Below are 27,180 nucleotides of genomic sequence, written 5' to 3'. Positions count from 1 at the left end.
TTTTGCTCTAACATAGTATCATTTAAAATTTAGTTAAAGGCAATCCATACATTTTAATTTAATAAGACAGAGTTTGAATTCGTCAGCCAAACAGTCGCTTCCCAAATACCAATATGCACGTATTGGCTTTGCTCCTCTTGTACTGGAAAATATATATACCTTAATCTGTGCCTGTGTTCCAACAGACAACAATAGGCCTGACAACAGCTTAAATTGACATTTTTCTTAAAAATAATAATTTCTCCCATAATATTGTTGAATTTTGAAAAAAAAAAATAAAAAAACGAGCTATGTATATTTAGTATTAGTTATGTTTTTTGTTCAGTCAGTACACTTCTGTAATAACATATTATAATGTTTCAATATTGAAATAGTAATTAAAAAATGCTTAATATAAAACATTGAGCTATTCAGTCAATCAATGAATATAAGAAAATAAGAAAGAAAAGTACTTTCAGACACAAAAGTGCACTCAAAAGTGCAAAAAGTTTTTATCACACATGACCTTAAAAGTACTTTTACCATCTGCTGCTTTCTCATTGCTACTGCGAGCAGCTAAAAATAGCTTCTAATGGTACCTGAATACTCAAGTCTCTTTAATGTATTTGAATGAGATTATTTGAGCACTAATAGCTCTGGCTGTTTTATATGAATTTCCAAACTTTTCAACAATGTAAACACATATGTGAATATTTTAAAATTTACATTACTTCATTTTCTAAAATCTAAAGTATATAGTATTTTACACATTACAATTAGGTTTCAAAGTTTAATTTTTAAGTAGACTGTTTTTACATGGCACCACATGGAATTTATTCACATATTTAAGAACACACTACACACTTCAGAATGTAGCAGATCACACTCCCAAACAGCTCCATGCCAAATTAATCATTACCCAGCCTTGAATGTGTTACCTGAATTTGCATTTGTAAATTTTTATCATTCAGTTCCATTTGCACTTGTTGCTGACTTGTGGCCTTGAAATTACGTTTCTGACCATGCAAAACATAATTTATATCCATCATTTGACCTAATAACAATCAAAATAAAGTAGTGTTTAAGCACCTCCAACATGGCGCCACGATTATACATGACCTCAAATCTTTCCACAACTCATGTCGTCTCTTTAACCCAGGTCACATGCGCTTGCAGGTAAACAAAACTCCTCACAAAAGGGACGCCATCAGGGGTTCTGCTCATAGGAGTCATTGGACCTTGAGGGATTCAGACAGACAAGCCTCTGTGCTGTACCTACAACGAGCCTACTTGTTTTCCTCAGACTCACGGAAACAGGTAGCTACACACTTTTAGCAAAAGCAAGACAAAGCAGTTTGCCACTAACTCTGAACTCTTTGGCTCAGGATGCGTCTGGTGTGGGACTTTTGCGTCTTCTTGAGCCTGCTGCCATCGTCTGCCTCTCTGCTGCTGGGCTCCTTCAACATCAGAGCATTTGGCATAAAGAAAGCCTCCAACACCACTCTGATGGACATCGTCAGCACGGTCTGGAAAGCCAGTGTCTACTCTGCATCCTCATGCATTTAGAAAACAAAATAACCTTAAAATAGAAGTCATGTCAAAATTTGATTTAAATTCATACTAGATAAACTAAGAAACATCTCCTCAAAGCAAATGTTTTGTCCCTGATATTGGTTAAAAATGTTAAACAGTGGAACAGAGGAGAGTTACTACCTATAACAATAACTGGGGATTTACATCTGTTACAGATTGTCCATCGCTATGACATCATTCTAATCCAGGAGGTTAGAGACAGTGATCTGACAGCAACCCAGAAACTCATGGAGCACGTCAACAAGTAAAACACAATATAAAGGAAAAACAATATACTGTACAGTATTAATGATAGGATATGTAGGATCAAGGGCGGCACGATTCGTCAGCTGCATTAGGGTCACTCTAGATTGCCTGTAGGTGTGAGTGTGTGTGTGAATGGTTGTCTGTCTGTTGCCCTGCGATGGACTTGCGACCTGTCCAGGGTGTACCTCGCCTCTCGCCCGTAGATAGCTGGGATAGACTTCAATGCCCTGTGACCCCACATGGGACTAAGAGGTAGAAGATGGATGGATGGATGAATGGATGTAGAATCAAAGCATGTAAAGCTCATAAACTCACATTATGATTCAGGATAAGACCCATATCTAACTCTGTTTGTTCCTGCATTTGTTCTCTCAGGGATTCTCAGTTCAGATATGACCACATCGTCAGTGAACCTCTGGGTCGCAACACGTACAAGGAGAGATATCTCTTCCTCTACAGGTAGATAAAGGCAAAGACATTTCAATGTGATTTTACCATGCAGTAATTGTCTGGTCATCATGTTGATAGGTTGAAACTGTGGCAGAGAAGAGCTGATTGTTTCCTTTCAGGGAACAGATGGTGTCTGTGGTTCAGAGCTACATTTACGACGACGGCTGCGAGTCCTGTGGGACGGACACTTTCAGCAGAGAGCCATTTGTTGTCATGTTCTCCTCTACAAATACTGGTAGGCAGATGGAGACTGATACTGATACTGTCAGACACCAGTGATACACATTTCTATCTCCTGTGTTCTTTTCTTTAAGCATCCTTCATCTTCCCATCTCTCCTCCCCATTTTGTAGCTGTGAAGAACTTTGCTCTGATCCCCCAGCACACGGCTCCAGAGGACGCTGTGAAGGAAGTGAACGCTCTCTATGATGTGGTGGCTGACGTCCGCACTCGCTGGAGCACTAATGTAGATACTTTTTAAGTCTAAAAGTAATGGGTGGCTTAGTCAATGTGTGCACATTCAGTAGGTACAGGCATGAAGTAACAAAAAGAAACTACCTGCAGAACATTGTGCTGCTGGGTGACTTCAACGCAGGCTGCGCATATATAAAAGACTCCGAATGGCAGCAGATCCGTCTCTTCACAGACAAGAGCTTCCACTGGCTGATCCCAAACGAAGCGGACACTACAGTGGGAGACACTAAATGTCCCTACGACAGGTAGGACACCTCCCTGACACGTCACCGGTGTTTTGGCAGCCACTAGCTTTTCGTACCACCTCTCATTTGTATTACAGGATTGTGGTCACTTCTGATATGATGAAAGGAGTTCAGCAAAGCAGTGCTAAGGTTTACAACTACATGATTGAGCTGAGTCTTAGCCAGAATCTGGTAAGAACATACAATGAATACGAGGAAACACAGCTCATTAACACATGCTACATGTTAATGTGTTTTTCTCTGTCTGACTCAGGCACTGGATGTCAGTGACCATTTCCCTGTCGAAGTGAAGCTGACCTGAATCACAAATCTGGCGGCTTCTCTCCAGTTGAAAGATGATGATGAAATGATGTTCAGAGAACCTCACTAACCACAAACCCATGAATTACAAAAGTAATTAAAAATGAGGCATAGAAAAATAGTGTCTAGTCACAGATAATAAATAGTGACAAAACTCACTGGTGGAAGCCCTAAAACTGTCAAAGCTACAACTCTTTAGTTGAATGTGCAAATTAGAAGTGTACATTCATTTTGAAAAGAAAACGTAGAATAAAAAATAAAAAATAAATCAATGAATCATCTGTTTATTCATCAATGTAGGCTGAAAAAGGCATAATCTACTGTGGGCTATTCAAATACATTTTCATTAGCTGTTATGTTTGTGAAGATACACTTTGGATTTCCCCACATGCCGGTAGCAAAAGACAAAAAGAAATATTAACACAGTCTGTTTAATTATTAGTTAACTTTATAGACAGACATATTAAATCCCAGTGGTGTCAGCGTAGGAGACTGGCACTAGAACACTAAATCCAGCAGGTTGTGTTAACACGGTTGTTGTGTGCCTCAGAGCTTCCTCTGTTCTCTGCTCTAGGCCTTTCTCTTCTTAAGCATCTCCAAATACATGCGGAGGGACTTCTGAATGGAGTCTCTGGTGATGAAGCTCACAAAGTTCTGGACATCAGCCTCTCTGCTGGACATTAGCTTGTCAATGGTCGGCTTCCTCATTGTGGACTTTGTGATCTGTCTGGCATGGTCTGTGAGGTGAACAGGGGGGCGGTTAGCTTATCGCGGTAGCACGGTCCAGTAGAACCATTGCAATTTGTTTTGACTGGTTTTGATCAGAAACAGTAAATGAAGTATGCCAGGCCGTTGATTTTATTTCATTGTTATGCCCTTCTACATCATCACATCAACAAATCAATTTGAACAAAGAGGCGAAGGGAGCTAGTTTGACTCTACTCCTCTAAATATTATCAGTCTACCATAACAGGGTGGATATTGAGGTACCACTAATCAAACTTACAGTAGCATCTACATATTTGTGTGGCGCTACCGAATGTGTGACGTACCTGGAATAGCCAACCACTTTGTCATGATCTGCAAAGCTGTGGTGAGAACCTGGTCTTCAGGAACCAACTGGTCCACCAATCCGATCTTCAGGGCTTCTGAAGGGCTGTAGAGCAAACCCAGCTCCAGGGACAGCTCTGCAGACCTGTGGCCCACTGTGTTCACCATGGTGTCCTTAAACCTGCAACAGCAGCAGTGATGCAACAACACAGCAGGGCACGTGTGAAAAAGAAAGCTGAGTTTAATTTATCACACAAAGGACCGTCACTGTTTACATAACCACCACACACACACACACTTTACCAAAAAGGAGCCACAATGCCGAGCTGCGTTTCATTCAGGCCAATGTTGTAACGTGGGTTGTCCGCCATTATTCTATAGTCACTTGTCAAAGCCATCAAACAGCCACCTGCAGGACTGGAACCCTGTGGAGAAAGTGAAGACGGATTTGCAAGTTTGTTCTTTTCTTCAGGTGGTTATTGCTGTGATACGGACTCTTGCTGGCGGTAAAAGAGGAGTCTTCACATACATTAATAGCAGATATGATGACCATGTTGGAGCCATAGAGTTTCAGCCACATCTCTTGAACAGCTTTCCAGAACTCTCCACAGCGCTCTGGAGTCTTCCCATACATCTCCATAATATCCAGTCCTGCAGAGAAGACCTTGGGCTGGTTCTGGGTTGAAGAAGCACACACCCGGGTAAACCAAAAAGTGCATCAGCTTGCCCTAAAAAAGATGTGCTTTTAATAGCATAATTCTGTACCGAGGTGATGATGAGGCCACGGCAGCCCTTATCCATCTCCAGCTTTTCCACACTAATGCAGAACTCTGTAAGGAAATCTAAGCTGAGGCTGTTGACTGGAGGACTCTGCATATACATCACAGCCACACCTGCAGACAGAGATACCAGGCTGTTATAATTCATTTTTTATGCTTCTAAAAACCAATGTTATTTAATAATCCTAACTCTTTACCTGTGCTTTGATCAAAGTGAACACTGACCCTAGAAGCGGTGGAGCGGTTTCTCTGTTGACTGAGCAGAAGAGGCATGGACACTCTGCCATGACTGGTGCCAACAGCCAGCTGGGTGAGAACAGCTAAATTCACAATGACACACAGACACAAGTGAGAAACCTAAATAATGATCATTGCTTTCTAACAAATTAAACTAAAACTAGCTAAACTATTAAAATTTTAGATTTTTGTAAAGTTTCTTTAATATTATTCATAACAGGTTTTTATTTCCTTCTTAATTATTTTAATATTAAAACAATAAAACGTCTGAGCCTGAGAACCTGAGACGTCTCTGCTTAGCATTAATCAAACATTATTTCAAATAAACTTACAACGGATACAGATTGGCCTTAAATGCACCAATTTAATATGCATTTAATGCAAAAACCTTTCTTAGATGTGTGATTTTTTTAGGAGGATTTTCAAATCCTAAAATTCAATTTAATGAAGTTAACGGTGATATTTCTGACCATGAGACAAACCTCTAAAATATTCTGTACATGGTAAAAAAGTCCGTGTGAGAATGAGTGGAACCTGCAGGAGAACCAGCTGAGTGTCCTGTAACCTTTGTTCCAGTTCGTCACAGAGCCCAGCTGTTTGTTAGTTAGCTAATGCTGCAACGCATCAAACCAAACTGTTCGTTATGTGCGCTTCCGTCTGCAGACGTACCAGATAAGCCGCACTTGTGTCTCAATGCAGCTCTTAGCGCCATCGTGTCTTCGCTAAAGCTTAGAGCAGGGAGAGATTGAAAAACACATACTTCCGTTACAAAAAAAAGTTTCAGGAACTACGGCAGCTCGCGAGGTTTATCGTTGCACTTCTTCTTCTACAGCTCCTTCTAGTTTCCGACCAAACATTTTCGCCACCTGCCGCTCAGCAGTACGGAATGTGTAGGTTATAACATTTAAAAAAAGGCAATTATTTAACAAATATTAAATGAATTCTCACAACCTCTAAAATTTATTTAAACAAATTTTACGCATTTTATTAAACTGCTAGATGGTTGCTAGATATATTTATAGATTTAGATAAAGTGCATAAAACACATTTAGTGACCAATATTTTATGTTGACAAAATTTCTATTGAATGAAATGTTATGAATTTGTAAAGTCATTGGCTGGAAAGTAACTTGAGAGAAAAGAGAGAGAGAGTGGTACTCAATTTATATTTTATTAAAACTGAAATACTGTAAAAGTGAATATTACATTGAAGTGTAAAAGGGTTGTGCTAACACTAAGGGTAAAGAAAGAGAGAGAGAGGGGAAGAAGCAAGAGATCATCATCATCATCATCATCATCATCATCATCATCATCAAGGTGTCCGTGGCGCAGACAAAGCTCAACAGTCTGCCTACGCAGACATCAGCGGTCAGAGAAGTGCAAGTCTACTCCAGTAAGTGTATTATTTTACCCAAATAAAACCAGTTTATTATTATGTGTTCTGTGTTTTATGAAAGCTCTAAAAGTATGGTATCAGTGTAGATAAATTGCTAAGCCTTTTTTGTACTGATATTTTCTGATTTAACAGTTTTCTTAGTAGCAATACAGTTTGATTCTTTAGGGATTTTGTACAAAGTGACAGACACAAAATTTGACACACAATGTTAATTTGTAAATGTTATATTCTAGTACTAGGTATCTTTTTTGTGTATAGCTGTATGTGTATATATATATTGTATATTTAATATATATATATATATATATATATATATATATATATATATATATATATATATATATATATATATATATATATATATATATATATATATAATTTACAAGTATTTTTGCGTGATTCCTTTTTTCCTATTTGTCTTATTTTGTTATAAACTACATGACACTTTTGCATCACCTTATTTCTGCATTCGAACGCCATAGGAAATCGATCAGAGTGCGTCACCTCAGTGTGTGTAAGACTAACTGGCGCACACACACCTCTTCCCTGCTGCTTTCGTTCTTTGACTTCTTCTGTCCAACCCTGGACCACATGGAGCTGGGAGAACTGGGCAGTGGCTGTGAAGATGAGACCTGTGACCTGGCATCCAGCTTCACAGAGGACTGCATCAACCAAGAGTGCCCTGTATTTGGAATGATTGAGTTAGGTGGGTTGAGAAGTGTCAATAATAGTAGTGACAGATGATGTTTAAGGCATTGGACGTTAGGTAGGATTTATGCACAACAAGAACACACTGCAACTACAACTACAACTAAAACTACAACAATTTGAATATTAGAGAAATTTCCTTTAGCTCAGGACAGCTGGTGGGCATTTGCTGTGACCATTTGGGGTGAGGGGACAGAGAAGAAGAAACATTTTTGTTTCAGTTTATTCACTTTTGCCAGACCCTACATCATTTCCTGTTTCCTCTGCCTGGGACTAATCAGTGTAATCACATTCATCCGGGCTTGTCAGTGTGTATTTCTTCACCATTTCTTTTGTTTCTACTGAAGCTGTATATAAATTGTATTTGCATACTGAGTGATTTTAGGTTCTTATGGTTAGTTTAGGTCTTATTTTCCTGCAGTGATTTTTAGTTTTTGTTTGGTTGCTTTGTTTGTTATCAATGAGTTTTGTTTGCTGGGCTTTTCTTTGATTAGTTTTTATTATTATTAAAAGTACTCTATATAATATTTAAATCCATGGTTGTGCGCGATTGAGTCCAACCCTTGCTGGTTTGTCGACCATTTTAATGCTGAGGCCAAACTTGCCACACTGCCTTCCAGGTTGAATTAGTTAGTTAGTTTGCTTATTTGTAATAAAAAGAGTTAATGAGTAACAACAACAGGCAGCAACAGAACACAGGCAGGTTGGTTGGTTAATGACAGTAAGTGAATATACAGTGACTATATGTTATTTAAGTATTTTTAGTATTAAAGGTCATTTGAAAACTAACAGAGCTATGAAAATATGCATTATTACCTATTTAATGTGTTATAATTAAACATCTATCTTTAGTTAGCTAATAGGAGAGTGGTTTCTCTCTGTTCCAGTCTTCATGCTAAGCTAAGCAGGAGTCATTAGCTGCAGTCCATAACTTTATTCTCAAGTTAATAAGACACTGCTTCAACATTAAAAGCTTGTTTTTGTAAGAAAGCAAATTATTTATTTTTTAAATCGAGAAATGAAATATTAGTTTTTTTCGAAATTAGATAGTTGAGAGAAAGAACAGAGATCAAAGTAATTTATAAATTACATACAATAGTAATGATATCATCAAGAACATTTTGAATCTTTTTTTAGTAGTTGTGATGATAAAAATGCCCTTGTCTGGTTCTCTAGTGTGTGTGACTGTCATCTACATTCCTCTGATGCTCTTTGGCCTTGTTGGAAATATACTAACCATCCTGGTGGTTTGGCTCCGTCCACAAATGAGAAGCTCTACCTACCTGTACCTGAGCAGCATGGCTGTTAGCGATCTGCTGATACTCCTGCTGTTGCCTCTGGATCTATATAAGGTGAACACACACACAAAGACACAAGCTGCACCTTTTATATACAGTAGAGAGGTTTTGTTCACATCCTGACCAATACAGTAGTCAAAGGAGAAATTGCAGATGCCGGAATGAAGAGAGGGGCATGATGCTCCAGTTTACTGTTGAGAATAGCGGTGTGTGCGCCTGAAATGGCTTAACCAACCACTGTGGTCCTCCCCTCAGGGGAAGCCCATGCTGCAAAATTGGGTTATCTCTTCATAAACTCGGATGCTGTGTCAAAGCCTCAGGGATTGTGTTCAACATTATCTTGCTGTGATTTCCTCTGGACAATGACAGCAGAAAAGCTAATGATATTTAAGCATGGGTAAATAAAACATGGAGTTGGACAGAACACCAAAACCCAGCAATATTTATGTGTAGATGTCAAAAGGCAATCCATATAATTGTCTGTGTTAATTTAATTTATTATGAACAGTAAATGAAAAATTGATAGTAACTCAGCTTCTAATTGATGATTCTTTATCCCATACTACACTCCAACTTGAACACACCTTTCCTCTCATTCTCTTTAATGGAAGCAAATTCTCAAATTATGTTATGTAGCGCTGCAGAGCTCCTGACATCATGTTCACAGAAAACTGATGCTGAATGGAACTACTATATTAGGAGGGTCTGACCACCTTTATAAAATAGCCAGAGGTGGAGTTGGTGGTGTCGGAGAAGAACTACACTTTCTAGTTATGCTGGTGATTACAGTTAGTATGTATTTCTTTGTCCAATCAGACCCCATTTTATACCAGCTGTAATATTATCAAGTCAGTTGTTCCAAGAATTTGGATGAGGCAGGACACTGAATCCATGGCTGTAGTCTTTTAGGATTTAGGCGAGATATAAGGTGTTGTGTGTATGGGTTAAACAGTTGTTCTGTCTTTCTCAGCTCTGGAGGCCCAGTCCATGGCCCCTGGGAGACCTTGCCTGTAAGCTCTCAATGTTCCTCTCGGAGTGTTGCACCTTCTGCACCATCCTCCACATTACCTTCCTCTCCCTTGAGAGGTACCTGGCAGTGTGCTGGCCCATCACAGCCAAGACCTTGGTGACGCGGCGTAGAACCAGGGTTTTAATCGGCTGCCTCTGGCTTGGTGCGGCCATCAGTGCCGCTCCAGTGCTGGTCATGGTTGGAGTGGAGGAAGTTGGGGGTACGGAAGGGATTAGTGGATGGAGGGAGGACAAGAGCTTGATAAGGGAAGTAGAACAGGAAAGAGTTCCTGTAGGTGAAGCCACACGTGGAAGTGCACAGGTAGCTTTAATGGATGCAGAAATAGAGGTAATAAAGTGGCATGTAAATGAAACAAAGGTTGGAGACCTTAGTAACAAAGGGGAGCAAGTAGGAGAAATACTAGATGAGACAAGACAAGAAAATGACAAAGACACAAGCAAGGAAAAACAAGATGTTGACTATAGAGATGAAGGACAAACAAACAAGCAAAACAAAATGAAAGAGGACGAGGGAGGAGGACGGGAAAGCCACGAAGAAGTTGACAGGAGAGAGTGTCGCTGCTCGGACTACGCCGCTACTTCTGGCTTGTTGTCGGCCATGACCATTCTCTCCAACATGTACTTCCTCATCCCTTTCTGCATCCTGGGACTGGTCTACAGCTTGATTGGAAGGACACTGTGGCTCCGTCCACAAAGCAGCCGCAAAGATCAGAGTCATCGAAACACTGTCAAGATGCTGGGTAAGAAACACCCCCCGGTGCTGTAAAGATCTGCACATGAGACAAGGTACCAAGAGCTGACAGATACAAAATACACCCACAGAGCATTATACAGAAACCTCCATCACAACCAGGCTCAGGGTGGATGGCCATCAGCCGGCTCCACAGAAGAGGAACACAGTAGCTCCACTTCACTGACACCAACCACAAGTAGAGCAGCGCTCTGAGAACCAAGCGAAGACCTGGAGCTAGAAGATCTTTGAGGGCATGTTGGTTTGATCATTAACTGTAAGAAACAATGAGGAGCTAATGAAAAGAAGCTAATGTTCCATTTAGAATTCTGTCTGCAGTCCTGTTAAAAACAAACAAAATGAGTTCATCAGGTTGAACATTAAATAGCTTGTGACTGGATTCTGTTTTTATTTATCTTTTATTCAATGTTCCAAATTGGTTGGAATATGACATTTTCTTACAAAAGTAGCATTAACCTGCTCAACACATGAAAAAATGATTTTGGTAACTGAGATTTGAATTACATTTTGCAAAGTTCAAGGAATAACCCTGCACCCTAAAAAATGATTTGTTCAAAAACAACAACCATAACCCAGCTGCTGGGTTGGGTTAGTGCTGGGTTACACTATTTTAACCCAGCATTCTGGGTTGTTTTTGTGACCCAACCTAGTGAGGTCAAATTAACCCAACCATTGGGTTCATCATTACCCATACATTGGGTTATTTTATTCGATTCAACCTGATGAGTCAAATAACCCTATTGTTTTGTTAAATATTACCTATACACTGGGTTGTTTTATTTTATTTAACTATATAGCTGGGTTAAATATTACCCATATGCTACGTCATTACCCCAAATGTTCTGCTCATTGGCAACTGGACTTTCTTCTTGAAGACATGTAACCATCCAAACAATGGACTTCATCAAGTCTGGAGAAGTGAAGTTTCGAAATGAAAAAGCCTTTTGATTGAAAAATAGCATGTTTTCAAGAAGAAACAAAAAGTCCAGTTGCCAATGAACAGAACCAGAACAAGAATGAATAAAACCCTCCAAAGACAGGCTTGCCTAAGCTGTATATCTAGTATAGTATAATAACAGTAGCATCAAGTTGTCGTTTGATCCTTGAGGCCCAGATTTTGTAGGACTCCTTGATTCCACCAAGTTGCTTCCCACCTGATGATTACACATACAGTATGAAGATTAGTGAAACAAACTAACTGCCAAATAGTTGGCTACAGTACACTTTTCATTGCAAAAAACCCAAAAAATAGATGTTTGCAGTTTGTCTTAACTGTTGCACCTTTACATCCTATATAGTGTGTGTGTGTGTGTGTGTGTGTGTGTGTGTGTGTGTGTGTGTGTGTGTGTGTGTGTGTGTGTGTGTGTGTGTGTGTGTGTGTGTGTGTGTGTGTGTGTGTGTTTGTACATGTGCGTGTGTGCCTATGTGTGTGCGTGTGTGTGTGTCCTCTCATTGATGAATCCATTGACTTCTTCCTGTGTTTTTCTCCTGCAGGAGTGATCGTCCTGGCCTTCGTCCTCTGCTGGCTGCCCTACCACGTTGGTCGGACCATATTCTCCTTCTCTTTCACTGCTTACACGCAGGAAGCTCACACACACACAAACTCACACCCAGACACTAATGTGTACCCTGACAGGACAGACAGAGATATGAACGGACACGCTATGATCAAGACCGAGAAGCTGACTGCACACAATCTCATAGATGACTGTCAAACATGTGCAACGACCAAAGTCAGACACAACACGGTGGATAATCTAGACACACACTTAACAGACACAGAGACTACTAGCGCACACAGGCCTTACACCACACGCACATATGCTACACCTACTGCTATACACATGGATAGCACACACAATGACACGTCGCACACACACCCTGACAAAAAGGCTTTATTTTACTACTATCTGTCTCAGTATTTCAACCTGGTGTCCTCCGTCCTCTTCTACCTCAGTGCTGCTGTCAACCCACTGCTCTACAACCTGATGTCAGCTCGATACAGACACGCTGTGCACAGCCTCATGCACAAACACTCTCTAACACAGTCACATCGGCTGCGCACCACCATCACGGCACGGCACTCCACCACCACTGTGTGACACTGTGTGTTGACTGACTGCTCACAGAGTGTTTTCTGTCTTCTTTCAAACAGTGGACACGTTTTTATTTATGTAGGGTTATGGTTATATATTATATATTAAAACTTACTTAGTAACATGAAGAATCCTCACCTGGACACTAGAACTAGAATAAATGTGTTCTCACCTGTTGTTAATGCTATATGAAATCAAAATAAAAAAGCAACTTTGTCAGACATTAAACACAGAACATGCTGTGAACAGCATTTATAGCATAATAATAAAGAAAAAAAAACACAGATCATCATCTAAAATTTGTTATATAATACAGAACCAGTGTCACACCTGGAGGATGTGTTAATTCTAAATGTGGTACTTTCCACAATTTTTGGGGGGGTATAAAGTAAACACACACGCACGCACACACACACAGAACAGGGCTACCGTTCTGATTGATGTAGTTTCATAGACGCTGAGAGGTTTTGCTGTAACATACATTACATTACGTGTGCTGCCGTGTCAGATCCAGATATAAATGTCATGGTGGAGGTTTTATCACCGCTGCAAAGAGGCGTGTAGGTCTCACTGTCTGCCAGCAGGAAACACTCCTGAATGGATTTTCTGAGGTGTGGTGAACACCTTGCCCTCAGGCCACAGGACAATTGATTTGATTGTGTTGGTAACCCAGGCAACTTTTATTATGTGAGCAAATGTTGTTTTTTTTTATAAGTAAAATATGTATATATAAAATAGATGATGACGAGTGTTTTAAATAAATATTATAGTTTGTATATTTGAACTGTTTATCAATAAAAATCCCTCTTGATATGAGGGATATGAGAATATTCATTATTTTCTTTAGCGTAAGACTATAGATTTTTTAATTATGTTAAAATACTGTATGCTTTGTTTTTTATGTAATGTTAAGTTATATAAAGTGTTTGACATAAGAACTGTCAACAACAGTAGTGGGATTAATATCACTTTTTATGTTAAATACAAAATGCTTTCTATGACTGTGGGTGAGTACTTTAATGCCTTGCTTTAGGGACCAGCTCAGCTGTAAACCAATTGGCCAAATTTGTTGTTGCTAATGATTGCTGATGATTTTTCACTGTCAGAAATGCAAAGCATTATTTTTAATAAAGACTCCGAGCTGTTATTTCACAGAGCTCTGCACCCACTTTCCTACAGTCATTGGTTTTTAGAGCACTTCTTTTCTGCATCACATGAGCTGAACCTTGGTTTTGAACATGTGACCTAATCACGATCTGATGTCCTTCTGATTCTGTTTTTTGTTTGATTACATCACGGTTGGTAAAACCCCTTCCTGTCTATCTGCAAAATCAAGCAAAGCTTATATCATTCTGATATATATCACATCATCATCTAAACCTTGTCGGCTAACTTGCTGTGTTAATGCTACTTTTCGTATTTGAACAGCTTGTTTGCTGTGTTTTGTGTCTAGACTTTGCACACAGTGACTGAAGCTCTGCTTGTACTTGACTGTTCATTTTCGCTGTGTTGTTTTGTTTCTACACCTGTTTCTTTTACAGCAACTGTTAAATGCTGAGATGGGAACAAACTGCAGCAGTTCTCCAAAGACCGTAGACTGTCTTTATGAGATCATGCAAAGACATAGCAAATTAAGCCAAGAGATTACATGTGTTCAGATTCAGTCAACAAATGAGGTTTCCTTATATATGTTACCATGCTGACAGGTGCTCTTGGTAGAAAGTAGTATTGTTGGCTCAATGTGCAAACCTTTGTTACTTATATTTGCATTTGTCCATCTGTTGGTTTTTGTCTCAAGTGAAAAGTGCAAATAAAAGTTTTGTAAAAGTTATACACACTTTAGCAGATATACTTGTTGTTGAGCAACTATAGCTACAGCACCTCTTAAAAAGTAAAAACCATGTCACAATAGGAAACTGTCTATAATTTCTCAGCGGTCAACAGAAAAACGGGTTGAGTGGCTGCTGGGGAAATGACCACACCAATCTGTAAAACTACAGCCATGCAGACCTGGTTTCTGATGCCTCTCTGGACGTCTCCATAGCCTCTTTCCTGTCCCTAAACTCCTCCTGGGCTCTGGAGCAGCAGTATTCAAAGCTGCAGAGAGAAATGACCCAGCAGCAGAGGTCTGCCTTCAACTGTGACCTACACACCCTCTTTGGAAGAAACACCACAGTAAGAGATCGTGTTATGATGCCTTCAAAGTCAGCGTTGTCCAGAAGGTTTTCATATTAGTAATACTTTAAGTGTTAATTGCAGGTGAGTTACGGGGGTGTGGGTGTGGTTGCCCTGGCTCTGTCGGTCCTCTTTGAAATGCTAGCTCATCACCAGAATGCAGGCTTAAGAAACCGCCACCCACCTCCAGACCCTATTCGCCGGATGTTTGGGGCTGGTCCAGGGACAGACATCAGCTCTATTGTCAGTGAGCTGCTCAAGCAGGTGGATGATGATGATGATGATGATGATATCATCACCCATCCATCTTGGCAGATTCCTAGCACTTCTAATGAGGAAGAGAAGATAGCAGCACTGCTGGAGAGTTACGAAACAAAGCTGCGAACTGAGCTGGTGGAGCTGTACGACAGGATGCTGTCCAAGGGACGCACAGCGCTGAGCTCAGCTGGGGTTGGCTTTAAATGATACATAAACTAAATACTCACAAAGGATATTAAGCTTATATAATACCAATGCTTTAATGTCTGTTACAGCGACTGATAAAGCAAATACTTCACTATGTGGGCAGAACTTAGCTGGTCATCATTTTTTGACCTATAGCCATGAAACATTATAAATCATAAAGAGTGATTTAGGCTTGTTAATGCTGACATAATTCATCAGTGGATGTCTTTTTGGATGCAGGTAAAGTGATGGATAAATGGCGGTGCTCTCCACATCCACACCTTCCCCCACTGGAAACGGCTGACCAACTCATCAGCTCCAGATGCTTTCAGTCAGGACTATCTGGAACGTACAGAGCCTCTACTCAGTGCCTAAAGAAAATATCTGCTCAGAACAGTACTGATCATCTCTATCATGTAATATATAAGTTTAACCAACTGTTTAACTGTTCGTGGAATCATTACTAAACATGTGCTCATGATTTCCCATTTGAATCTGGCCCTAGGTCAAAGTGTTTCCAGCTCTGAATCCCAGTTCTGCAGGGTTGCTGATAGTCGAACCTCTGAGAAACGTGAGCCACGGTGTTCGACATCGAGCATGTGAGCGTAAAGACATCCAACGTGCTCTGGTTGAGCGCTTCCTTTCAGAACACCACCTGGAGAGTGTGAAGCAGTTCTTCCAGAGCTCCCACTTGCACTATGATGCACTGATGGCACAACAAAAGAACTTACAGATAGATGATTAATTCATTAAAGCAGCTTCGTGGTTTAGTTACGCCCACCCCATTTATTGTCCTATCATACTAGAATAACTTTCTATTTAAATTTATAACTTTACACTTATCATCAAAGTATTAGGTCTTTTTTAAAGGATGCGTAGCCTCAGCTTTTTAATATATTATACTAATACCATTGCTGATCCATGTATATAATAATACAGATGTCTCATTCAATGCAATGTTGAATTTGTTTCTTGGACACATTTTTAAAGCAATATGCAGATTTCACTCATACCATTAACCTGGGTGCATGCACAGTTTTATACTGTTTCAGCCTCACTCCCATAAAAAAAGACCCTGGACAGTCATTAACTGCAGACTTTTTATTGAACCAAGTATGGATTTTGCAAAACAGACGCAAATTACAGCAGCACAGTGTAACCTGTCAATGGCTAATTTCTTTCCATATATCAATGTCACAATGTTGTGACTTTTTTTATAGATTATTGCATTCTATGAAAATTTATGTTTCAAGTGTGTGTAAGCAGATTTCTTGGACCATAGCAGGAAGATTATCAGGCTTCAATAGCAAAAACCCATTTCCCCCACCCCAAAAAAAAAACAAAAAATTACACTAGAATGATCGCACCTTGCAAGGGAATAACTAATCAGATGAAATGACTTAACCTCCTTTACACTTCGGCCAAAAAATAAATGCTCAATATTGGTCAACAAATAGTAAAAAAATAAAATGTATTGGAACATTTTAAATTAACTATTTGCAGAGTTTGTGAAAACCAACTTAATGGCTTTAGCCATTCCTACACTACAACCTGAAGGTAGGTAGCTGGACATTGAAAAGTTACCAGCAGGGAAACACTGCAAAGACAAACTCTGACTAAAATGCAGCTTGTGCATCCAACACAAATCATTAACCCTCCTGCAGCAATTGTTCTTAAAAATGCAGCTACTCACCTGCTCATGTACACAAAGCCCCCACCCATTCCCCATAACACCACTCTACTCCCAACATATGGAGACTCATTTTATTGAAACACCTTGAAGTACAAAACAAAAGTTACATGAAACAATGCTTCATTGTGTATGAGACCTAAAAAGAAAAATTAAAAAGGGAAATAAACAAAAGTCAAAATAAAGGAAGTGTGTGGGAGCGTCATCACCATTCATCCCTGATGTCATGTCGAGTTGCAGTGGTGTGACTTTGAGAGCACGAGCCTGCCCCCTGGTGTTGTAAAGGGGTTATGGTGTTACAGAGTCCCATGTTTGTCAGAGGTAATTCACGTTTTAGCTAGTAGGAGCTGGTGGGGCTGCAAGGGATAAGAACAGGAAGAGAGCCACAGCAGCACATTGAAGGAGGAGGGGGAAGGAGGGGGGGTTAATAGCCTTTTGGGAAAGACAGGGACAGGGCTGCTTAGCAGCTTCTAGAAGCCGTGGACTTTGAGCTGCTCCTCCTTGGCCAGGTCAATCTGCAAACAAACAGGGCAAACCAATAAAAATGACAATCAGCACAGACCTCAACTCTTAAAGGTGCTTTGAAACTCAACAGTGGTCCCCATTTAAAAAAAAAAAAAACATACCTCAATGAGGAACTGGCAGATATTCTTGCGCTGATCTCCCTGAAGCTGGATCACTTCACCATACTCTGGGTGCTCAATCACTGTCCCATTGCAGGCAAACTTCTATTAAAATACAAAAAAATAAATAATGAGTTAGTGGTTAAAAGGTTTGACACATTAAATATCTACATTCTAGTCAGTACCTTCTTGAAGGCCTTGACTAGCTTCTTCTTGTCATAGTCAGCAGCGATGCCCTGGACAGTTGTGAGGGTCTTCCTGCCGTTCCGCTGTTGGATTCTTATGTGGATGTAGTCCTCTGTCCCAGCTGGGAGGCGGTCATCACCCTTAGTTGCATCAGCAAAGGGGTCTAGATGAAAAAAAATGTGCACAAAGGACAGTAAGAAAAGTGCGCAAATGCTTATCTGGAGACGCTGCTTTGAAATAGACTGTTCCACTGGCGATTCCCATCGGAAGGCTCATGTTTCGGATCAACTGCGCAGGCTAAATATACATCTTAACAGCTTATGGGCGTCGGGCAGCTTTAGCTAGCCAATGCTAAGCACGCCAGCAAATGCGGTCGGTACAACAATGACATCAAGTTAAGTCACAGCGTGAATCAAAGCAGTAACTAAAACAGTAACTGGTTATTGGCAGATGGAAAAGTTTAGTCAACGTGAACGCAGTCAAACAGGCCTAAACGGCCTAATGGCGACCGTTCCAGAGGCCCGCTAATAAGCCGGGTAAAAAAGTCACACAAATAACACTTAGGAACTCACAAAAGCGAGCAAGGGTTAACGGCTTCTGCCAACATAGTCATACTAGAAACTAAAACGCCGAATCACGTCAATTACAACATAAATGAAATTTTGACATAATGTGCTCTTAACGTTAGCTCTGCTTTCAGTTGCCCTTCCCCCACCTTGTCTCACCGCACGGCTCCAGAAGACGACTTACCAAAAGGTGTGAGGTTCTGGATAGCGGACATACGATAAGATTTGCTTTCCTTTCGGATAATAACTTGGTAAGCGAGCGGTTCGTCGTCTGCGTGACTGTTTGTCTTTTCTGGGTTTTGCCTCTTTTTTTTTTTTTTCGGGACCGTCGCTCGACTCGACTTCCACAGCTCTCACAAAATGGAGACTTTCGCCTTCGCAGGACTGAAAAACAACCCTTTATAGCCCCGCCTCGATTTCAACGTCATTACGTCGTTGACGTAAATACCTTACGTCACCGGCAGCCGCGCCTTGTAACGTCCAAACGTTTCTAGATATCTATGTTTACAGGAAAAGTGAGGTCATCTAGTGGAACTGAGTCTTGTAACCAACATTTATTGCACTATGTTTACTAACAATTCCAACAGGAAATGTGTCACAGCTTTTACAATTTATAGACAAATAGAGGACTGAAATGATTAACTGAAAGTTATATTTCTTGTCAAAGTAGGTGTTTACCAAAAACCCATGTCAACGTGTCATTAAATGTTTTTATGACTGTTTTTCTGTAATGTTTCTCTAATTTGTTAATTTAAGACAAAGACCTTCATACCTCAGTCTTACAAACAGTAGCTTCTGGTCATAAACCTTAATGGTAAAAGAAAACATGCCGACACTGTTAGGATATTTGGCAGAACACTTTTTTACTTTGTTCGGAATGTGTTTCTAATGTAGTATTTATATTTGGTAAATGAGAAAATATTGCTTATAAACCCAGAATCTTGCTGCTTGAATTCCAATATATTATCAGGTTCAGGATGTCTGGTACTGTAATTAAACATCTTATACATCTTATCTTACATCTTATCTCAAATGCACACAAAACCAAACTCTATAATATTCATTACCTGGAAAACAAAAACAGTTGTTTTTTTGATAGTATTTTTATGAATCCTGGATTTTTATTTGCAACAGATCCAACAGTCTTACTTTAGGAACTGAAATGACATATTTCTTGGTCCAATTCCATTTATTCACAAAGCTACCCTTTCCTGATGAATATTTCTGTTATTAATCATTTCAACTGTTGAAGAATATTCTGAAAAGCAACCAATTACCACTTGTAAATAAAGTGAGTTAATAATTTTACACTATTAACACGTGGAAACACTTGGCTCACTATTGAGTATATAGAACCGCAGCACAGGCAACTGTGAATTTTGTAGCATAAAAAGGACGACGGAGCATGTAATACCATACTGGAAACATATAAAGCTAGAGTAAATAGATAAATCGTTTTTTGAATGAAATGCGTACAGATTACTCCATTCCAGTTGGTGGCGCTGATGTACTAAAATGTTGTTTGCCAACCGCCAATTAAAAACTAAAACGAAGAAGAAACCAGTTCTTCACAGCCATACGGTCAGCTGATTGACTCACATGACACGACTTTCTTGCTTGGCGTTTTCTTTTATACCAGTGCCTTGAAGTTCTCCGCAGCACCTGTTTTGTACAAAGAAAAACACAATGGTGCAGCTCGTTTAAAGATGTCATGGAGAAACTGAATTGCTAAGGATTACGAGTCTTCTTCAAGGAGCTAAGCTAGCTATGTTGTTGAAAATACAGTGAGTCCGCACATACTGTACAGCCACACGCTTCACCCGACAACTTCTGCGCTGCAGGTAAGTTGTTTCCTGTTGTATTATTTATACAGCTGATGTCTTAACCTGACATCACACATGTAAAAGACAACTCGCTCTCGAACAGCTGTTGTTTGATCAGTCGATTGATTAGTCGTTAAACGTTTCCTTCCGCACAGTCAAACATAGCACATAATAATTACGTATGTTAAACTAAACGATCCACTATAATTCGGCATAAGTATGTCACCCCTCCCAAAAACATTTTAATGTCTTACAGCTTAATTTTGCTTTTAAAATCCCTAATGGATGAATGTAATGCTTATTTATCTAAACAAAAAAGTTCCCGTGTGATTAGTTATATGTCAAAGCAAGCCATTGGGATGGGTTTTTAAGCATGTTTCTTTCTGCATTTTCAATTTAATATTTCAGTGAGTACATAGAGTTTTTTTGGGATTTTACTCACCTTTCTAACTTGCGTATCTCCATCTCTTTCTATTCACAGATGTGCTGTTCAGCTCAGTAGATTCCTTTTTATTCAGTTCCTGTAAGAATTTGCACATACTGTCCAAAATGAGTCCTGAGGGTAAAAGGCTTTTCAACATCATTATTCTAGGCTTCGGCTTTATGTTCATGTTCACAGCTTTTCAAACATGTGGCAATATAGAGGTGAGTTCACATGCAGTGTGACAGTGACTCAATTTTCATTCTGCACACTAATCCTCTTCAGAACAGCTGTGGTAGATTTCGCTAACTCTCTCCCACTTGAAGAAAACTATTATTTAGCATTGTTGATCAGATGTAGAATGCAGGAGAATAATAAGCAAATAACTTCATATCATTTTTACAGCAAACGGTTCTCAAGAGTTTTAACAGCACTGAGTTCCATGGCAGTGGGTACACGAGGTAAACATATGTCAACATGCTTTCAGGCTTTGTGTTTTATTGAACTAACAGCATCTGTGCATATTTGGACCTTATAATTTTAGTCCATCTCTTGCAGCATGGCCATCATTTATGGGGTTTTCTCTGCATCCAACCTGATTGCTCCATCAGTGGTGACTGTCATCGGGCCACAGCTATCAATGTTCTTTAGTGGGCTTTTGTACAGGTGAGCTGACACGGGTTATCACAAGCAAGTACCGTTTCATGCTGACTCACACCTCTATTGCCTCTGTTTTGATTGCTGCAGTGGATACATAGCCATGTTCATTTACCCATACACGTGGAGTTTCTATACCGTGTCTGTGCTGGTTGGAATAGGAGCAGCAGGTAACAAAACATTACAGCACCTATAAAACCTTTATACTCAGCCCGTTAACGTTACTGAAATGCATGTGTAACAAAGTCTTTATATTTTTATTCTCTAGTCCTTTGGACAGCTCAGGGTAATGTGCTTGCCATTAACTCAAACGACAACACCATTGGAAGAAACAGTGGTATATTCTGGGCGCTGCTTCAGTTCAGGTAATCCTGTTCCACCCCAATTGTGTACTTACACTGGAATTCCTATTAGCTCAACATTTCAGTTTGATATTATCAGTAATAAAATCCTCTGTAATAAAGCTATTGGCACCACAACAGATATATCTTTCTACCCAGTTTCCACTAATCTATATTAACAGTGAATATTTTGGCAACAAATAATAATAACAAACAATAAATACATATTTATTTATATAGAAAATGCATTATTAAAATGTTGCTTTTTGTTATTTTATTTGTTAAACACTTGTTATTTCTCTGCAGCTTATTTTTTGGAAACCTGTATATATATTGTGCCTGGCACGGACATGTTCACATAACAGGTAGGAAAAATGTCAGCTGTGCATTTATTACTACTCCTAGATCCATTAAAGCTCCTGTGCTGACTTCTTGCAAGACATGTAATTTTAAGTACATGACTCATGTTTTTTTGTCTCAGACAAAGATCGTCGGACAGTGTTCATCTCTCTCACGGTCATCAGCCTGGTCGGTTGCTTCCTCTTCTTTCTGATTCGTAAGCCTGACCCCAACACCCCTCCTTCTGACACCTTGGAGTCACAGCTGCAGGCCGAATCCTCAGAGAGCAGCTCATCAGCTATGTGAGTGTGATCAGGGTTTCCATGACTCTTGTACAGAACTGACCTGTAAGAAAAGACCAATTGTCCCTAACAGGTTTGTGTCATTGTGGTAAATGTGAAAAAAGATGTAATCTTGTTTTCAGTGTTAAGCTCATGATGACTTGCAGATGAAGGAGTAAATACAAAATTAAAGTCAAATGAAAAAAAAAAAGTTTCAATCTGGACATGTATTACACAGAAAAGCATGCATGGCATCTAACAGGGAGTACACTTAAATAAAATAGTGCAATGCACTGCAGGCTGATTTTGAGTTGATGTCTGTAGTCAACAAGCAGGAAGTGCTGTGTCACAAATGTCACGAGTTAAAACCATAAATACCAAACCACTTATACAGCAACAACAAGTTCTTTCCCACTAGTAAACGTAGTGATGATGGTATACTTCCACACTGTAGCTTGGGTTCCTCATAGTGCAGGGACAGGTGGGATGGGTCTGAGCTGTTCCCCCTTTATTTACCTGGCATCCACATAAACTCCATCTACTGTTGAAAGAAGGCTGCAAATGTCTTGGAAAATACTTTTTTAAAAGACAGATGAGAGCCTGGTCTGTGTAACAGAGCAGAATGAGACGGGTGACCTTTGATTGTAAATGGCATCCTTTGTTGTATTTCCTGCAGCTCTCTTTGAATGGGCTGTGATATAGTTGTTATAGCAACCAAGTCTAGTTTAGGCACAAGTTGAAAGGTGAAAATGTCCAAGAAAAATACGAGTCTGTGAAAATCTATGGGATAAAATGGTTCCGGCTTTATCAGTTCAGTACAGAAAACTTTGCAGTGACTTTCTGTTGTGCTTGTATTGTTAATGTTTTTTTGTTTTTTTTTTGCCTTTTTGCAGGGTAGATCGGAGCCGCTCAGGCATCTGGATGCAAGCGCTGGATGCTTTCAGTGAGTTTTCTCCCCGTCGGGACCTCTTGAAGCTTGCAGAGGATAAGAACAACCTCAGGGGTTAACATCTACTTCCTTATTTTCAGTTCAAGCCTGTAAAATCTTTGTCACCAAAGAGATGCTGCTGCTAAGTGTCTCCATAGGATACACAGGTGGGTGAATGGGTATAAGACAAACACCATGGTGTGAAGAAAGCAACTGATGAGTCTGAGTAATGGCTGCTTTGCTTCACCACCAGGTCTGGAGCTCACCTTTTATAGCGGAGTTTACGGGACGTGTATTGGAGCGATGACACAGTTCGGCCAAGATGCCAAGAGTCTGATCGGCATCTCTGGCATTTGCATTGGCGTTGGCGAAATCTTAGGTATGTATCTCTGTGTCAGGTTATTTTACGATCATCACATGAGAGCATGACGGAGAGAACAAGGAAGCAGGCAGTGGAATGTCACGAGTCTGATTTCGTTTTGTTTTCTTTTGCCAGGAGGGGGCGTGTTTGGGATGCTGAACAAGGACAACCGGTTTGGGAGGAACCCGGTGGTGCTGCTTGGGGTCATCACACACTTTGTTGCCTTTTACTTGATTTTCCTAAACATTGCTAGTGACGCTCCTCTGGCCCCAGAGGCAGGAACAGATCTACAAGGCTACATAACCCCCAGGTACAAAGAGCACTAACTACAGACTTAACTTGAAGAGTTTTAAATAAAATATATATATTTTTTTGTGCTATGTGTTACTGGCATCAAATGGCTTTGAAAGCAAAAAATTTAAAGTGCAAAAAAAGAAGATATTAATTGACCAATTCATTTCTCAATCCATGGTTTGTGAAAACCGGTCTGCTCACCCCGCGTTCTCCTAACGTCTCTGTTTGTGTGTTGCGGAGTCTCTGGGTGGCGTTGCTGTGCAGCTTCCTGCTCGGTTTGGGCGACAGCTGCTTCAACACTCAGCTCCTCAGCATCATCGGCTTCATGTTCCGTGACAACAGCGCACCGGCCTTTGCTGTCCTAAAGTTTACCCAGGTGAATTTTCAACTCGTGACTCCACAAAGATAACCTAAGCAGCAATTCTGCTGAGGCTCAACGTCCTCATTATCCATTATCTGAATTAACTGTAACATGCTTTTATTTCCCTGCAGTCCATCATGGCTGCTCTAGCCTTCTTCTACAGTAACTACCTACTGCTGCACTGGCAGCTGCTCATCCTGGTCCTGGCAGGTTTTCTGGGCTCTATGACGTTTTTTATGGCAGAGCGACTCGCTGTGTCCAGCAGGCGAGACTCGGACTACGACAGCATCTGATCTGTCTGGTGAGGAGGGCACATCTGGAGACAATTTGATCCTCACAGCTGGAAAAAGGTTAATGTTTAAGTGTCACCTCTTGGCTGATATTGTGGTATTATTACAGAGCCACTCAGTCGCGTAAGGCCTGGCTGAATGAAGCCAAATATTCATCTTTATCTCAACTTTGACTAGAAAATCAGAAAACAAAAGGAGGTGACTCTATTTTTTTGTTTCATGTTGTTCACAATTTTTTTGTATTAATCTGGGCAAATTCAGGAAATATCCTTTACATGGGGGTTATTAGTCAAACTAATAACAAACTTTGATTCAGCATTTTCAAATAGTGAGCTACAACAAGGGTGGTTGACTCACTTCTTGTGCCTGGACAGATCCTGAGGAAATGGACTGGCTTTATTTGCTGCAGCTGCTCTTGGTACATGTGTAGCCTTATAGAATGTGAAGGTGATGCTTTCTTTTGTAGGCTAATCCCCCAAAAGACCGAACCCAACAATGAATGTAAAATATCCTTTTAACTAGCACTCATTTTGCTATTGTTCTTTCAGCCAATTAAAACACAGCCGTAAGTCACATTGTTGTGTTGACATGTTTCCACACAAAATGTTCTCTTAACCTAAAACGTCATTAGAGGATCCAGTACCCAGGGGTTTGAGGTTATAAAACTGTGCTTTGAACCATAGGCACAATGTAAAAAATCTCACCTGTTCACCAGTACATTGTTGGATTTGGTCTTCTAAAGGGATTTGACTGTCAGAACTAGAATAATGTCTGCATCGTCGTTTCACGTTCTCGTGTGACTCTTGGCATCAGACACTGTAAGCACACAATGTGCTCAGATTCAATCTCATTGACTCCATGTGTATTAATGCGATCATCCCCCATACAGTTTAAATAATGAATAATAATAAATAATTGAACTTTATTGATCCCACATTGGGGAAATTATTCTTTGCATTTTAACTCATCCCCTGAGGGGAGCAGTGGTCAGCCACAGTGCGGCAGACCTGGGGATCTAGTGCAAAGTGTCTAACTCAAGGACACACTTGGTGATCTGGTGGGCTTTGAACCTGAGACTTTCCACTCATTAAGCCAACACTCTACCGACTGAGCCACCAAGCATTGCTTTCATGTCACGTGTAATAGTTGTGCTGTGCTTTCCAGTTTCTCCTACATGTTCAGTTGCGGTCAGAATGTAATCACATAATTTAAAGACACTACAACAAGAAGGATTGAAGCATTTTAAAGGGAAACAAGTTGAAATGTTTGTTTGTGAACATAAAATGGCAAATTTTTGCACTTTCTCTCATTATGCTCAAAATGCTACATATAGTAGCTACTAGAGTTTCAGTGATGTTCTTTGTTGAGTCTTGTAATAAATCCAAACTGCATCTACTGTGGCTCTGATGAGACCCTCAGAGGCAGTTTCACAGGAAATGATTAATAGTTAAAGGGAAACAGACACCAAAATGTTTGTGCAACTGTAGCAGCATGTCCATACACAACAAACCATAATAACTTTGGTGATATCATGAAATCTAATAAGTGCCTTAATGAATGCTCTAGTGGACGCTCAAATAACACAAAATAAACATAGACATAAAGAATGTGTGATTTACAACAGTACAGTACAGTACAAAATCAGTGAACACAAAGCTTCACATTATGTCCAAGCTAAGAAACCCTTAACCATAAATAAAAAGTATTGTGTTTTCAAGTAGAGTAAAACCATCATAGACTGGCTGTGCTACCATATTAATGTATACACTTTGTGTGTCCTAAAACAACAAAACTATTTAAGTGTCTCAACCACCAGTTTGGCGACCTACTTTCGTTTAGCATTAAAACAGACGTACAACTTGAACATGTTAGTGTGACTGTGAACCCTCGCTATTCTTCTTCTGTTATCACCCACAATCATTCCCTGAAATCCTAACTGGCTAAACTCACACCAAAGCTACAGAGCAATTCAATTCAAGAGGGTGTACTTTTGTTTGTAATGTTGCAGTTTATGATAACCGAACATATTTTAGTTACTTGATGCCAAATAAAGATTTTTGAGACTGCTGGATGAATCAATCTCAAGGATAGTAAGGGAAATGCTTGTGTATTAGTAAGATGATTTTTTTTAATACTTGAATGCAGTCATTATTACACCCACAGCTTTACCTGGTTGTTTTTATTTTCAATAAATTGTTGTTTTGGACATTATTCCTGTGCTTTTATAATATAAACTGCAATCACATGACATTCAGTGGATATTAGATGTGAATAAAAGAAAAGTGGTTAAGTAAAAAGAAGATAAAATCATTTAAATACAAAACACTCAGATATTTGGACACAACATTGCATCACTAAAATCAAATAGTTATACTAGAACAATAATTATACTAGAACAATGATGAAACCAATCATATACAGTACTTTATAATCACTAATGCATATGCCCTTATATTACAGATAGGCTGCATCATTAAATAGTTCCAGATATTGTGTTTTTAAAATATTGCAAATTAGAGCACCCATTTTTTTTAATTGAACGACAGTTTATGTATGGACCCGAACAAGATTGTTTATAGCTAAGCTATACGTTTACTACTTGGGTTTGATGCTAGTAGTTCTATTTTTATTACATTATATTGTAGGACAATTAAATGAATGCACTATCATAAAGATTAATATATACGTTCGAACCTTTCACAGGCTTCATGCTCGCGCACTGACGTGCCTCTTGTTGCTAGGCGACTGGTAACGCCAAGTTGACTCCAAC

The 27,180-nt window shown here is 39.7% G+C and overlaps 5 protein-coding genes across 6 annotated transcripts; 3 read left to right on the top strand and 2 right to left on the bottom strand.

The window, feature by feature from the left end:
- The first annotated feature begins 1,111 nt into the window (after positions 1 to 1,111).
- On the top strand, positions 1,112 to 3,712 carry dnase1 (deoxyribonuclease I). Its single transcript, XM_029159468.3, has 9 exons — positions 1,112 to 1,296; positions 1,365 to 1,503; positions 1,728 to 1,816; positions 2,194 to 2,277; positions 2,388 to 2,503; positions 2,621 to 2,733; positions 2,832 to 2,986; positions 3,064 to 3,157; positions 3,240 to 3,712. The coding sequence occupies exons 2-9, from the start codon at positions 1,366 to 1,368 to the stop codon at positions 3,285 to 3,287; spliced, it is 837 nt and encodes a 278-aa protein (XP_029015301.1). The 5' UTR covers positions 1,112 to 1,296; position 1,365; the 3' UTR covers positions 3,288 to 3,712.
- eci1 (enoyl-CoA delta isomerase 1) lies at positions 3,555 to 6,181 on the bottom strand. Its single transcript, XM_029159467.3, has 7 exons — positions 6,022 to 6,181; positions 5,313 to 5,435; positions 5,102 to 5,229; positions 4,866 to 5,012; positions 4,640 to 4,761; positions 4,339 to 4,517; positions 3,555 to 4,023 (listed from the first exon to the last, which is right to left on the bottom strand). Exons 1-7 carry the CDS (start codon positions 6,062 to 6,064, stop codon positions 3,857 to 3,859), a joined length of 909 nt encoding a protein of 302 aa, XP_029015300.1. The 5' UTR covers positions 6,065 to 6,181; the 3' UTR covers positions 3,555 to 3,856.
- Positions 6,182 to 6,645: 464 nt separating this feature from the next.
- LOC114860689 (uncharacterized) lies at positions 6,646 to 14,432 on the top strand. Of its 2 annotated transcripts, XR_008695404.1 has the most exons (6): positions 6,646 to 6,745; positions 7,231 to 7,454; positions 8,633 to 8,808; positions 9,725 to 10,523; positions 10,606 to 10,790; positions 12,029 to 14,432. XR_008695404.1 is itself a non-coding variant. In XM_055510944.1 (4 exons), exons 1-4 carry the CDS (start codon positions 7,187 to 7,189, stop codon positions 12,634 to 12,636), a joined length of 1,851 nt encoding a protein of 616 aa, XP_055366919.1. In that variant the 5' UTR covers positions 7,158 to 7,186; the 3' UTR covers positions 12,637 to 14,432. The 2 variants fall into 2 exon arrangements, 1 of the variants encoding a protein (XP_055366919.1); XM_055510944.1 differs by lacking the exons at positions 6,646 to 6,745; positions 10,606 to 10,790 and having other exon boundaries at positions 7,158 to 7,454.
- Positions 14,433 to 16,999: 2,567 nt separating this feature from the next.
- On the bottom strand, positions 17,000 to 18,696 carry eif1 (eukaryotic translation initiation factor 1). Its single transcript, XM_029159838.3, has 4 exons — positions 18,499 to 18,696; positions 17,748 to 17,911; positions 17,566 to 17,667; positions 17,000 to 17,454 (listed from the first exon to the last, which is right to left on the bottom strand). Exons 1-4 carry the CDS (start codon positions 18,527 to 18,529, stop codon positions 17,410 to 17,412), a joined length of 342 nt encoding a protein of 113 aa, XP_029015671.1. The 5' UTR covers positions 18,530 to 18,696; the 3' UTR covers positions 17,000 to 17,409.
- Positions 18,697 to 19,873: 1,177 nt separating this feature from the next.
- mfsd11 (major facilitator superfamily domain containing 11) lies at positions 19,874 to 26,621 on the top strand. Its single transcript, XM_029158304.3, has 14 exons — positions 19,874 to 20,155; positions 20,619 to 20,782; positions 20,964 to 21,019; positions 21,117 to 21,224; positions 21,306 to 21,385; positions 21,484 to 21,580; positions 21,863 to 21,921; positions 22,038 to 22,197; positions 23,070 to 23,119; positions 23,206 to 23,271; positions 23,358 to 23,483; positions 23,601 to 23,775; positions 24,000 to 24,135; positions 24,252 to 26,621. The coding sequence occupies exons 2-14, from the start codon at positions 20,687 to 20,689 to the stop codon at positions 24,411 to 24,413; spliced, it is 1,371 nt and encodes a 456-aa protein (XP_029014137.1). The 5' UTR covers positions 19,874 to 20,155; positions 20,619 to 20,686; the 3' UTR covers positions 24,414 to 26,621.
- Positions 26,622 to 27,180: the final 559 nt, after the last annotated feature.

The sequence above is a fragment of the Betta splendens genome, chromosome 8, assembly GCF_900634795.4.
Source record: "Betta splendens chromosome 8, fBetSpl5.4, whole genome shotgun sequence".
NCBI lineage: Eukaryota > Metazoa > Chordata > Actinopteri > Anabantiformes > Osphronemidae > Betta > Betta splendens.
The sequence above is the reverse complement of the archived record's forward strand: the minus strand, read 5'-3'. Positions and strand labels throughout refer to the sequence as shown.